General features: G+C 45.5%; 1 protein-coding gene and 1 long non-coding RNA gene across 3 annotated transcripts in view; one reads left to right on the top strand and one right to left on the bottom strand.

Moving 5' to 3' along the window:
• Nucleotides 1-951, top strand: part of LOC307222064 (kazrin-like) — a 227339-nt gene extending 226388 nt beyond the window's left edge. For both annotated transcript variants that reach the window (XM_079987104.1, XM_079987105.1), the window contains exon 8: nucleotides 359-951. In XM_079987104.1, the coding sequence (XP_079843230.1) occupies nucleotides 359-526 (168 nt within the window). In that variant the 3' untranslated portion in view covers nucleotides 527-951. The remainder of the gene's footprint in view (nucleotides 1-358) is intronic.
• Nucleotides 952-5123: 4172 nt separating this feature from the next.
• On the bottom strand, nucleotides 5124-11680 carry LOC307222230. Its single transcript, XR_013841650.1, has 2 exons — nucleotides 8182-11680; nucleotides 5124-8142 (listed from the first exon to the last, which is right to left on the bottom strand). It is a non-coding gene; the product is annotated as an uncharacterized lncRNA (long non-coding RNA).
• Between the last annotated feature and the right edge of the window lie 1754 nt (nucleotides 11681-13434).

Below are 13434 nucleotides of genomic sequence, written 5' to 3'. Positions count from 1 at the left end.
ATCTGAAGGGCTGCCACATGAAAGAGGACGCAAGCTTGTTTTCTGCTGCCCCGGAGGGTGCGACCCAAACCAATAGATTCCAATTACGAGAAAGGCGATTCCAGCTAAACATTAGGAAGAACTTTCCGACAGAGCTGTTCAACACTTAAACGATCTCTTTCAGGAGATGGTAGCCTCTCCTTCATTGGAAGTTTTCCAGCAGAGGTTGGATGGTCCTCTGCCAGAGATTCGTTAGCAAGGGTTCTGGCATTGCAAGGGGGTTGGACTAGATGACCCTTGGCTGTCCCTTTCAGCGTTACGATTCTGTGACGCGTTCTGTGCTTTCCATGAAAAAACCTGCCGTCTCCTTCCTCCCCAGTCTCTAGAGGACCTCGAAGACCAAAAACGGAAAAAGAAGAAAGAGAAAATGGGCTTCGGATCCATCTCCCGCGTCTTTGCCAGAGGGAAGCAACGGAAATCGCTCGACCCCGGGCTCTTCGATGGTACCGCCCCCGATTACTATATCGAGGAGGACGCCGACTGGTGACGGCCTGCCTCTCCCGCTCCCGCTTCTGGTGTGCGTGCGTGTGTGGGAGTGTCTGTGTGCGCAAGCAAAAAAAAAAGCCTCTAACCGAACCCAGCGGATCGTGAGCCCGTGGCCTCTAATGTAACCCGCTGTACATAAACCCCCAGCGATCCCCTGTGTGAACCCCCTGCCCTGCCCCCCATTAACTGTTGTCTATGGAGCGATGCCAGTCGTGTTGTGTGACCTTCCCTGGTTCTGTTCTGGGGTGTGCTTTCTTTTTTATTTGTTTTGTTTCTCCCTGCCCCCCGCCTCCTCCGACCCTGCTTTCCCCGCATTTCTTTTTTACTCTTCTTTTTCCTCTTCGTCCCCCCTCCCCCTTTTTTTTACGAAACTTGAAAAACTTGAAGGACTGCTGTGTATCTGTAAATAACAACGACGACGAGGAATATTGTGCACTGTGTGCTTGTAAATGTCTCCTGTCCCCCAAAAAGCTGTTCTCTCCCCCTTCCCCCCTTTTTTTTATTGCATCCCCCCCTGAGATGACGTCTGCGTCTCGTGTGTTTTTGCCAAGATGGCTGCCGAAAGGGAGAAATGGTGTGTCCTGTTCTTGTGGGGCGGACGCGCTATCTCATGGCGAGCCAACAGTTCAGAAGTGTGTTTGCAGCAGGGATGGGCAACAGCCTTGTCTTATAGGCAAGAGATCCAGCCACCAAGTCAAGCTTGTTGGGCTAGACTGGAGAAGAAGACCACTCTGTTGCATGAAAGCCTTTTCCCCCAAAATCCAAACAGCAGGTGTGGGGCCCCCAGTCTGGATCGAGACCTTGGTGTGGAATAGCTTTTTGCTCTCCTTGCAGTCCTGCTCCAATGCAAGTAGGAGATGCCAGACACTGATTTGGATTGGGTCCACAGCAAGCAGGTGGGGTGATGAATTGAATCCCAAACCCCTCCCACCAGGGTTCTGGTCCAGCCTGGATACCACCTCCCATTCTTGTAATGGTTAGATATGTGGATGGCGTCCCCTCTGCTTTGATCACTTTTGAGACCTCCTACTGAATTTAAGCCAAGGGGTTGTATCCCTACTCAGAGGAGACCCGTTGAGATTAAGGGACCTAACAGAGTCATGTCCGTTAATTTCCATGGTCTGCTTTGAGTAGGTGTTATACTGAATGCCATCCCTAAGGTAAAGGGAATTTCTGTGCTGCCATATGGAGTTCCCTAAGACTGGAGAAGTTGGCCATCCCTGCTCTTGCACAATCATATCGCCAGAGAAATCTCACCGTGGGGCGAGGAGTCCCTGTCGGCAATAGGTTGCCTCCTATTATAAATATGTCCCTCTTGAGATGGTGAAACCAGGGCTGTACCTATAGGAAGAGAGGCTGTGAGGACCAGCCCTGCTTTCAGAATACTGGAGGACGCGTCCCAGTGCTATTTTTCTAGAAAAAGAGATGCCGGAGCTCTCCATGAAATTCTCCCTTTTTCAGTGTGGTGTAGTGGTTAAGAGTGGTGGACTCGTAATCTGGTGAACCGGGTTCGCTTCCCCGCTCCTCCACATGCAGCTGCTGGGTGACCTTGGGCTAGTCACACTTCTCTGGAGTCTCTCAGCCTCACTCACCTCACAGAGTGTTTGTTGTGGGGGAGGAAGGGAAAGGAGAATGTTAGCCGCTTTGAGACTCCCTAGGGTAGTGATAAAGCGGGATATCAAATCCAAACTCCTCTTCTTCTCTTTGAGTGGCAATGGCGCCTACCTGAGAGGTGCTGGAGCTCCAGTGAGCTCTGGCTGAAAACAAGACCCTGCCACTTCCTAAATGTGCAGTGTTAGTTTTAAAAATGTACATTTCTAGTCTCTTTAGTTGTGAAGATATCAGGGAAATCAGGAAGAGGAGGTGCTATCCAGTCACTCACTGCAGACATTTCTGCCTTCCAGTGAAAGCAAAGAGGTGGTAAAGGTAAAGGGACCAGGACCCCTGACCATTAGGTCCAGTCATGGCTGACTCTGGGGTTGCAGCGCTCATCTCGCTTTATTGGCCAAGGGAGCTGGTGTACAGCTTCCACGTCATGTGGCCAGCATGACTAAGCCGCTTCTGGCGAACCAGAGCAGCACACGGAAGCACCATTTACCTTCCCGCCGGAGCGGTACCTATTTATCTACTTGCACTTTGATGTGCTTTCGAACTGCTAGGTTGGCAGGAGCAGGGACCGAGCAACGGGAGCACCCCCACCCCTTTGCAGGGATTTCAGTCAACAAATCTTAAGTGGAGAGGGGGAAAGAGAGAGAGTTAAGGCTGCCATCTTGTTCCTGGGAATATTTCCTGTTGAACTCAGTGGGGCTCACTTCTAAGTAGAACTATGCTGTATCTTTTGTTTTCTAAAACGGACTGTGATTAAATAGCAGGTATCCCCAATCTGTGGCCCTCCAGATGTTTGGGGACTACAACTCCCATGATCCCTAGCTAACAGGACCAGTGGTCAGGGTTGATGGGAATTGTAGTCCGAAACATCTGGAGGGCCGAAGGTTGGGGATACCTGCTATTTAATCACAGTCCGTTTTAGAAAACAAACAGACGTAGACATATCTGTAGTATTGAGGGAGAAAAACAGTCTCATTCACATTTAAAGACGGACTTCTCTAATTCACAATTCCTGAAACAGTAGGGAACCGAAGCCCAGCCTCTTTGCAAAATTCACACTTGTCTGAATTTTGCAATGTGGCTCTCTGGCCAAAGAATGTATACAAAAATGTACTAACCAGGGTAAAATGTGTATTGAAAGGTATAGGTTGGTGACGATAGCATACAAAAATGCTTTCTATTAGGGGAAATGGCTTGTAAATGTGTACATTAGGCACAATTGAATTAAAAATGCATATATTGAGGGGGAGTTATTTAAAAAATCACAAACTGGTATAGAAATATAGAGGACTGAATTTAAGACTGGAAAAATTAGAAACTGAAATTAGAAACCCTAATTAGCAGAATATGTAGGCATTTCTGGCTGTTCTGGACTAATTCCACGCATCTGCTTAGGTCCACCACTACTACTACAAAATGCTTGGGTGAAAGCTCTGGGTTGTATCCAGCTAAGTTCCCCTCAGAGTTGACCCATTCAAATTCATGGCCTTAAGCTGGCAATGTTCATTAATTTCAGTGGGTCTACTTTAAGGCAGACATAGTTGGATACCACACACTGTATCCTTTCCTTTTTATCTGCAACTGAAAACCACCACACAGAGGTTCATTTGTAGGAGGAAGTAACAAGCAAAATGGTTATAAAGACAGACAGCATCACTGTGAGCTTTTTCTGCGAGCGATTGTGCAAAGATAGCCTCTGGACCTTTCTTTTCTTTTGCATGTGACAGACATGATCCTTCAGCCCACAGTGGGCTTCTGAGCCAGACTTGTGGCAAACGAAACATTTATGCTGCAGTTCATAAGTGACCATATTCTTACTTGTGGTCAGAGTGCAAAGGGGAGTGGGCTTTGGGTGCAAAGCCACCCCCAATTCCAAAAATAAAAGACCCCAAACCCCAGTAAGATGACCTCTTCCAGGCCAGAATACCTGGAAATCATATGGATGTAAAGTGCTCGCTCTCGCTTATCTTCCTAATTTTTCTATTTCGTTTTTTAATGCATACTCATCTGGAATAATTCCTTAACCCTCTTTTTTCTCCCTATATTGTTTTAGTTTTTAATTTATTTGCACAATACAGAAGATGTATTCTAACTAAATTATTACATAAATATTGGAATTTATATTTTTCCACGTTGGGTGGGGTTTTTGGACGGGTGCTGTTTCTACTTCCCTGCTCTCTGGGAGTTGAATTTGCAGAGCTGAAGTATGATGGATTTGATGCCAAGAGAACAAATGTTAGTTTTCCCCATTTTCCTTCTCCCTGCCTCCATCCACCCCCCTCCTCTCCCTGACTCTCTGCCGGAACACCCAACCAAAATGCCAAATGTGCATTTCTGTCAGTTCAGGTCACTTTCTGGTTAACTCACATCAGCTGCTGCCGCTGCTCAGAGCGGCACAGTGATGCGATATTATTACTTATTTCCCTAGATAGTTTTTCATGGATTGTGAGTGACTGAAGTTCAAGCCTTGCAAGAACATCCAAAGCTGCTTTGAACTCTGTCTCAACCCCTCGCTTGACATTGTCATTTGTCCCCATCCCGCAGGCAAGATCAGGGATTTCACACACTGATGTTCTGAATGTGCATTCAGGTCAGAAATGAGTGAACCATAATTCAGCCACAAAATGGCCAACGTCTTCCTTGGATTTGAAATGTCAAGGAGACTTCAGCGAGAAAAGGAAAGTGAAAAATGGACTTGAAGTTGCTTCTGTAGGACCAAGGTATGGAAGCAAGCAATGGCCCATTGTCTAAGGTGATATTTTATGTCAACAAAAACCTATCGCTGCTTCACACAGTTGAAAACACTGGCTTGGCCCATTGACACAACTACTGGGAACGTAGTTTTGGTTTCTTCTCTCCACCCACCAACTCAGTTTCCACCAACAAGAGGAAATGCAAGCAAGGTGAAGAAGCGTAGGCCCGGGGATCTGGAGCTGCCTTGGTCCTGAGACAAGGCCAGGACCCTGATCAAGGGCAGAGATGCTGTGCAGAGTTCTGTAGCTGGCATTCAGGACCACGGATAGCAACCCTGCAGCTGAGACAGGAAGATCATGTTGTCTCAGCACTGGCCTGAATCAACTGCCAGGGCTTTGTAATCTGAACTGAAAAGTTATGGGGAAAGCCCAACCCTTGGAGTGCTGCTGATGGCCAGTTAAAGGACTAGTGCTGTTCAAGACAGCTGCTGGCTTCTCAGCAGTGGGGTTTGGCATTTCGAGTACTCCTTTAGGGAAAGTCGCCTGGGTATACTTGAGCCTCCAAGGAATCTGACCACTACTGATTAGAGTCCTGTGGGGAAAGTACCTCCTTGGGTTTCAGGGGCCGGTGTGTGGACTGCGTTGCCAGCAGATATACTCAGGAAGGATTAGGGATCCACCTCCTCCTCAGAGTTACTATTGCTTGATGACTTTACATCCAAGGACTGCTGGTCCAGAAACCATGGCACTTCTGAACTTGATCATATTTCCTTGGTCAATTGATCATTAGCCCTTCCAGATCCTCTGGCAGAATTGGGAGAACTCTGGACCAAATTTTGTAATCCTGCAGTTGAGACAGAAGGAGCCATTTGTCTCATTTTCCTAGGAGGAACGGGCAGTAAATGCAGTTCAAAGTAAGCAACTGTAAGGTTGAGGCAAAACCCCTAAATTTCACATATCCACTAATAGGGTCTGAACTGGTAGTGACTGACCAGGAACGAGACCTTGGAGTCTTAGTGGATAGCCAGATGAAAGTATTGACCCAGTGTTGGCAGCTGCAAAAAAAGTGAATTCCATGTGAGGGATCATTAGGAAAGGAATCGAAAACAAAACTGTCCATATCATGATGCCTTTAGATAAATCTATGGTGCAGCCACACTTGAAATACTCTGTGCACCTCACCTCAAAACGAATATTTTACAGCTGGAAAGCTTTCACAAAAGGGCAAACAAAACAGATCCAAGGGTTATAACATTGGGGGGGGGGGGTTAGTTTAAGGAAAGGATGACCAAGAAGTGACAGGATAGAAGTGTGCATGATACAGGGAAAGTGGATAGAGAAAGTTTCCCCCCGCTATCTCATAATACTGGAACTTCTGGGCATCCGGGGAAGCCAAGTGCTGGAATATTCAGGGCAGTCAAAGAAAGCACTTCTTCAGATAGCTCATAGTTAAACTATGGAACTCACTACCACCAGAGGCAATGATAGTCAACAATTTGGATGGCTTTTTTTTAAAAAAAGATTAGACAAATTCATGGAGGGTCAGCTTCTTCATAGCTTCCAGCCACACTGGCTCTGCTCCCAACTCCCAGAAGCAGTGTGTCTTTGAATGCCCATTGCTGAGAACCACAGGCACTTATACTCAACTCCTGCTTGCTGGTCATTCCACAACCAGCTGATTGTCAATTGGCAATAACACAGGACTGGACTTTCTTGACAACAGCAGTCACCTTCTGGGTTGCTCCCTCTTTGCATAAAGCACAAGGCAGAGATTGTGAAGATCTTCAGGTGCCTCTTTAAAGCATGTGTCATTACTCAGATTTTCTAGGAATCTCTCTTACATTTGGGGGGCTGAATCTTATGCGAGTCCAGGTCAGACTGAATGCATTAAAATTAATGGGCATGGCTACCTTAGGTCCATTCATTTCATTGGGTTTACTCCAAGTAAAACCTAGTTTGATATAGCCCTTGCTTCTTGTTCAGGGCTCAGTTTTATTTATGATACACAGTTGTGTTTTTATCCCAGTTTTTATGTAATTTTGTTGAATGTTTGCATTTTTATTGCTGAACTCTTATTTTTGCAAACTGCTTAGGGAGTATTATTTTTTTTACTGTGTTGAGCAGTATATATTTTTTAAATTAATAATGAAAACAAACCATGGTTTTAGTTCTTAGCTTGCCAACAACAAACAAACCATAGTGGAACTTCTGAACTGGGCTCGCACCTAGTGCTAATAACTATCGGTTATTAAGCCATGGTTTAGTGTTAAATGAGAAGCAGAGTTTGTTTGGTGTGTGTTTTCCCCCAGCGTTTTTTCAAGGGCACCCAAGTTCCTTCACCTTATTTACTTCTACAGTACCAATGAGCATATGGTGGAGGGGCTATAGCTCAGTGGTACAGCATCTGCTTTGCAAACTGAAAGTCCCCAGTTGAGTCCATGGCATCTGCAGGTAGGGCTAAGAGACACCCATGGCTGAAATCCTGGAGAGCCACTTCCAGTCAGTATAAAGAGTACTAAGAAATATGGCCTAGTGGTATAAGAAAGCTTCCAACATTCCTATGTGCATTGATAAATCACTGCCCAAAAAGTGATGCAGATGTGATCGCGTACATGATTGCATAAGGTATTTTGTGCAGTGTTTTAGTGATGGGCACATGTGCTCTGGCATATTGCTTGAACACCACACAAATAGAACTAGATACCCCTATACGAACAATTGTATCAAACTTGCTTTTTGGCAGAGATTTGTCAGTCCACAGGTGTGTACATTTACATCATTGAAACCACACGCGCAAAAAGGTCTCGACACAAGCACGAGAATGCAATGATCCCTTTTTTGCGGGGTTTATCAAAGCATCAGGTGCGAATTTGCAATGCGGAGGATAGGATTCAAACAATCTGACAGCTAAACATGCCTATCACCGTGGAAATTTTAGAAATAAGAAACAGGGTTCCAAACACACATGTTCCGCGTCAGTAACAAGATGAGAAAACTAACTGCCCTGTTTTTTGGCCTCTGCAGCAGCTGCTGCACTGTTGGTGCTAAACAACCATTTCTTTACAGGCATAAAAACAGGATTGGAGAAGGTGCAAAGGAAGATCAGCATGGTGCCCATTTAAGGATGCAAGTGAGCTGCAGGGTAGAGAACTGGATCTGCCTGGCAGGCAGGACCCTTAACTCCCTCGTTTCTCAATGGCCTAATGGCCTCAATGACAATGGTGCCAAAAGCCTAAGCAGACAGCCAGCTGATTGGCAGAGTTTGTAAAGAGCCACACACCAGCATATGGTCACTTGCGGAGTACAACGCACAAGGCTTTTGCAAGTGTGTTGCACACGGCTTTGCAGGTGCCACTCCTCAGCAGTGCCTCCAAACCCTCTTTGGCCTAGACACTCCTTCACCATCAAATTTGGGGCATGTGGGCTTGGCCAAACATCACTTTGTGGGCCAAATGAGTCCCAACAGGCCTGATTAGCCCTTTAGGCTGAAGGTACTCCACCAACAGCTTAAGGTCTCCATGAGGCCCTCAGCTTTGTTCCAAATTTCTTGGGATCTCTGTTGCTCCCTCCTACATGAGCTGGGACACAGGCAAAGGGGTCTTCAGCACAGGGGGGAGATTGTGGCCCACACCTAAGAGCTGGCAAATATGGTAGGGAGCTAAGTGGGTGAAACTGCTGTTGGTGGCCAATACAAAATATTGATTCGAAATTCCTATTAATATTTATTTTTAGAAACTTGCTGGCCAGGGATGTAGAAATCTACACTGGAACAGCTGAGCCTGGAATCTTTCGATTTAGACTCTGCCTCCCCTTGGGGTGAAGTATTTGAAAGTCCCCTGGACTGTGGTGTCCTCCTGGGCTACAGAGTGTCTTCACCCACCTAGGCAGTTCATTGGTCCCCCTTGACCTGGTAGGGCTATAAGAGCTTCCAGGTCAAGCTTTGAATTTGCCTGGGCAGTTTAAAAAAAAGGGGGGACCTCTGGCAGTTAAGTCCAGTTGCAGACAACTCTGGGGTTGAGGTGCTCATCTTGCTTTACAGGCCGAGGGACCCAGTGTTTGTCTTCAGACAGTTTTTCCGGGTCATGTGGCCAGCATGACTTAACCCGCTTCTGGCAAACCAGAGCAGCCCACTGAAACGCCATTTACCTTCCCGCCGAAGTGGTACCTATTTATCTACTTGCACTTTGCCTGGGCAGTAGCCACGGTCAAATATCGTAGTAAGACCTCTTTTTAACATAGATCTCCCCCATGACCTCCACCTGCTTAGGGGTAACAGACAGCCCCGCTCTACTCTCAGTGCAGAATTTATTGATCCAACCAAACTTTTTTTAATTAAAAACAACTCTTCATTAAAAATTAAGAGGTTTGGGGTCCCCCCCCCAAAAAAAGCCACATTACACACCAGAAAATATCAGGAGAACAGAGCTTGATCCCGTCCCTCTCTGAGCTGCCCCCAAACCCCATCCACAGGCTCCTGGGCCATGCCTCACTGCCTCCAAACTGCTTAGCAAACATAGGACCCAGGAAACACCCCAGCAAGGCCTTCATTCAGCCTTTGCTGCCTGGACACCAGAATAGCAACACCCCTGGGGCGTGTAGATTTCCAGCAAGCAATGTCCTTTGGATTGCATCCCCCAGACTCCCTTCCACCCAGGGTGCTATAGTGAGGACGCTCGGCCATGTGACTGCCTTGGGTGCAACTCTCGGGGCATGCTTCACCCGGGAAACTTAAGCATGTTGTGGCTCCTTGTTGATCTGTGTGTGCCGAGAAGCTTGTTTCGTTTTCTCCTCTGGAGAAAAATGGCTCCAGGGACATGGCGCTCATTTCAGGGCACTCAATTCATAGCACGAGAGCGGTTTGCTTATGGACTTGGGGTGACATCTCGCCATCTCCTTGCCCCCTGCAGCTCAGCATCGTCACGGGCACACGTTCCACACACACACCTATACAAGGAGCACATCTCCGCCAATAACATTTCCCCTAGTTACACAGTGAAGTCGTTTTAGCCAAGCTTGGGAGTGACTCTCAGGAGGAGACACATTTGCCTTGAAAATGTCATGTGAGAATCCAAGTTCTAACAGGGGGCTGCAGCCCTGTGGTCTTTCATCCCCTGCTTTAGAAGATGGAGACATTCCTGATACCAAATCAAATGCGCTGTCAACAGAGGGCAGTCTGTTTTAAGGACAATTAATACATGAGGAGATCCTGCACTTGGCTTAAGTATTTTTATCTGATTCGTTCAGGAGTCGTCCCCCCCCCCAAGGAGCTGTGTACACTGCAGTTCTGGCCTGTGACCATTACTGCAGACATAGGTACCTCTGTTCCCTTATCCTTGTCCAAGTTTCTAGACCTTATGGTTATGGAAATAATATTGAAAGTGTGCAACGGCTGATAGAATCTCAGAAGGGTTGGAAGAGATGCGCTAGGCCTCTACGCTCCTCCCGTATGAGCTGAAGCAGAATAAAATGGTGCAAGGCAAGTAAAGAAGATATGCAAACATGCTTCGGTTTGTCATTTTTATGTCTCCTTGGTTCCAGCACATACACAGGAACTCTGGAGCCTGTTAACTGCCTCAGACCCATTTTGTTGACATAAAAAAAGCCTCCCCTCTGCACCAGCAAGACCTCACAGATGTTACAAATGGGCCATTGCTTCCTTCAATTGAGCATTTCTGCAACCAAATCATCTTTTTTTTGACAGTGTCATCAACCCAGATTTTTTCTAAATCCGGGGGGGAGGGACAGTGGCAGGGGTAGATGCCTTTTGCCAGGCTCTTAGTAGGAATTACACCTCAGGCAAAAAAATAAAAAAAGCTTTGGGAGGTGCTTTCAAAAGCCACCCCATCTCTTCCCTGTCCCCAAGACTTTGCTTTTCCAGTTAATAGGCAGCTAACCCAACCCATCATGTTGCAAGCTTAACAAATGCCGTTTGCCACTCTTGATAGTGGAAGGCAATGGATTCTACGGTGCTGGGCTGGCTTTTGAGAATCCCATCTTTTTGGAATGGGGGCACCTTGACTTAAGATTGCAAGGAGGACTGCATGAAGGTTCTGCTACCTGGGGAAAGTGGAAATGGACTCTGCCAGCCAATGTTGGTACGAGCAAGGGGTATCTTACAGCTCAACTAGATATTATGTTAATGGCAACATGCATGTCCTTTGTTATGTAATATTGCAGTTGCAGGGAAGCCAGGGGGGTGAGCGAGGGGAGTTTAAACCTTTCTCTCCCCCCCCCCTCAATCCTGACAAAAATTGCCTCACCAAAGCTGCTGTTTATATTTCAGAAGGAAGTTCCCATTAGCCTCAAGTAAACAAGAGGCAGAACATTTCTCTGTGGGGCACTTTTTTTGCAATATGCTACACATTCCTTCCCTCCCCACCCCCATCCCTTCCCCCACCTTCCCTTTTAATCAAAGTTTAAAAAATCCAAACAGCAAAACTTCTGGAATATATTTAGACATTTCTTCTTCTTTTTCCATTTCAGCTTTCTTGTTTTCTCTCTTTAAAACAAAAAAACTCCCCCGTTTTTCGGTTTTGTTTTGTAAATTAGGAAATAATTATTTTAAAAGCAAAACTAAGAAGGTGATTTATTTAAAAGAGAACTACTACCATAAAATAGCTTCTGAACTATGGGTAACATTAGATTTAACTTTCTTTTCTTCCCTCCCCCAACATGTGTGGGGAGAAACAATTCCTTGAAGGCATGGATGCAGATATGAAAATATTAAAAAAAAATACACAACAACTAAATAAAGCTTATTTTAAAGTACGTTCTGTTATATGTGACATGATTGTTTGCTACTCTTTGGATATCAGAGCCAAGACTGATGGAAGAGCTGAGAAGATGAAAGAAGAGGGTTTCATTTCTGTGGATATTTTTGCTGTGCAAAGTGTGTGGGGCAATCAAATTTATTATTATTAATTATTATTATTATTATTATTATTATTATTATTATTACTACTACTACTACTACTACCACTACCACCACTCTTCACCCTAAGTTCCCTGGATGGGTTACAGCAATATAAAAATGTAAGATTAAAATCAGTGAAAATATTTCCCAATCATAGGATTAGTGTGGGCTCCAAAAATATGGATCTCTGGTCTCGAAGAGTTGACAACTTCAGCGCACAATGGAAGCTATACAATTTGGGCACCAGATGCACCTGTGCGAGGAGGGAATTCTATGGCTTAGGGGCTGACACAGAGAAGGCTCTGTTATGGGCCACTCCACCTAAGCTTCAGAGGGCAGCGGACCTGTGAATTGGGCTCCCTCTGTCAACCTTTGCACCCAATAAGACCTTAGTTTAGATGGCCACCATGAAGACATTGCTAATGCCAACATGATGGAGAGATAGCCGCCTGCTCATCCAGCAGCAAAATGGGAGGCATAATAGCTGCAGAAGCTGGCCTCTCCATCGCAACAGAAAATACTCCCACAGAAGCCCTAACATCTCCCTGCTTCCCACCCACCTTGAGGTTGCTCACTGATCACACTTCCAAACTGGCCATATGTGGCATGTCCTAAACCAGGGGTGGGGAACATCTGGTGCCCTCCAGATGTGACTGGACTGTCACTCCCTGACCATTGGGCCATGCTGGCTCCCGGGTCTGATGGGAACTCGAGTCCAGCAAAGCCTGGAGGCCCACAGATTCTCCTGCTCTGTCTTAGAGGAAACAAAGACTGAGAATGTTCGTTGGCCATCAACTCGTTGGTCCACTTTTTCCCAGACACATGCTCTTTTTCAGGATTAAAATTTCTGTCCCTATGGATTTTTAAAATTTGACAAAATGTCCAGTTTTTGTTTTTCTTTTTCTTTACAGTAACCCAAGACTATTTTTTTCTAGTGCATTAGACTCAAATCTAAGGCACTGGCTAAGCTAGTCTGCAGCAGAGAATCACAAGAGAGCAGCATCTTAAACTAGCTAAATACTTTATCGACTGGTAAGTCCCTTCTCTAGTGGCAGAACTAAAAGAGTCTGGGAGGGAAAGAGTTAAGATCCTCTTGCCCTTAAGGAGAGTCTACATGTACATGTTAAGCACTTTAAATAAATTGTTGTGTGCTAGGGTTGCAAAATATTTTTAAAAATGAAGTTTTTGAGCTATTTTGGGGGAAATTCACCAAAATCTAGACTTTCCTGGACATTTTAGTGATTTCTGCCCGGACACTGCTTCCAAGTGCCATATTCTTTCTATGTCTGGGAAATTCTGGATGTATGCCAACCCTATGGTATGCACACTTATGTTCACCAAGATGTGAACATGAGCCCAAATACTTTCACGTGGCAAATGAGGGAGCAATATGTATTATTTTTATTTTGTTGTTGAAAGTTAAGAACATTGCTTCTATAGCCTACGTATAGTTAGGGGTATTTAAAATGAGAGTCGTCAAAGCGATCCATACTTAGAAGTTTGAAAATGTGTCCTCTTTTTTGCTCTTCTAAATTATGGGAACCGTATCTTAGAGCAAAGAATGAGTAGGAATGGAGTGAAGCAATTAAGTCCTACTCAGAGTGGACCCATTGAAATTACTGGATGAAAGCAAGTCATGTCCGTTAACATCAATGGGTCTCCTTGGAATAGGACTAACATAGGGTACCATGCAAG

This window comes from Podarcis cretensis (assembly GCF_951804945.1).
Source record: "Podarcis cretensis genome assembly, chromosome: 8".
Lineage (NCBI taxonomy): Eukaryota > Metazoa > Chordata > Lepidosauria > Squamata > Lacertidae > Podarcis > Podarcis cretensis.
This window is presented reverse-complemented; position numbering and strand designations above follow the sequence as displayed.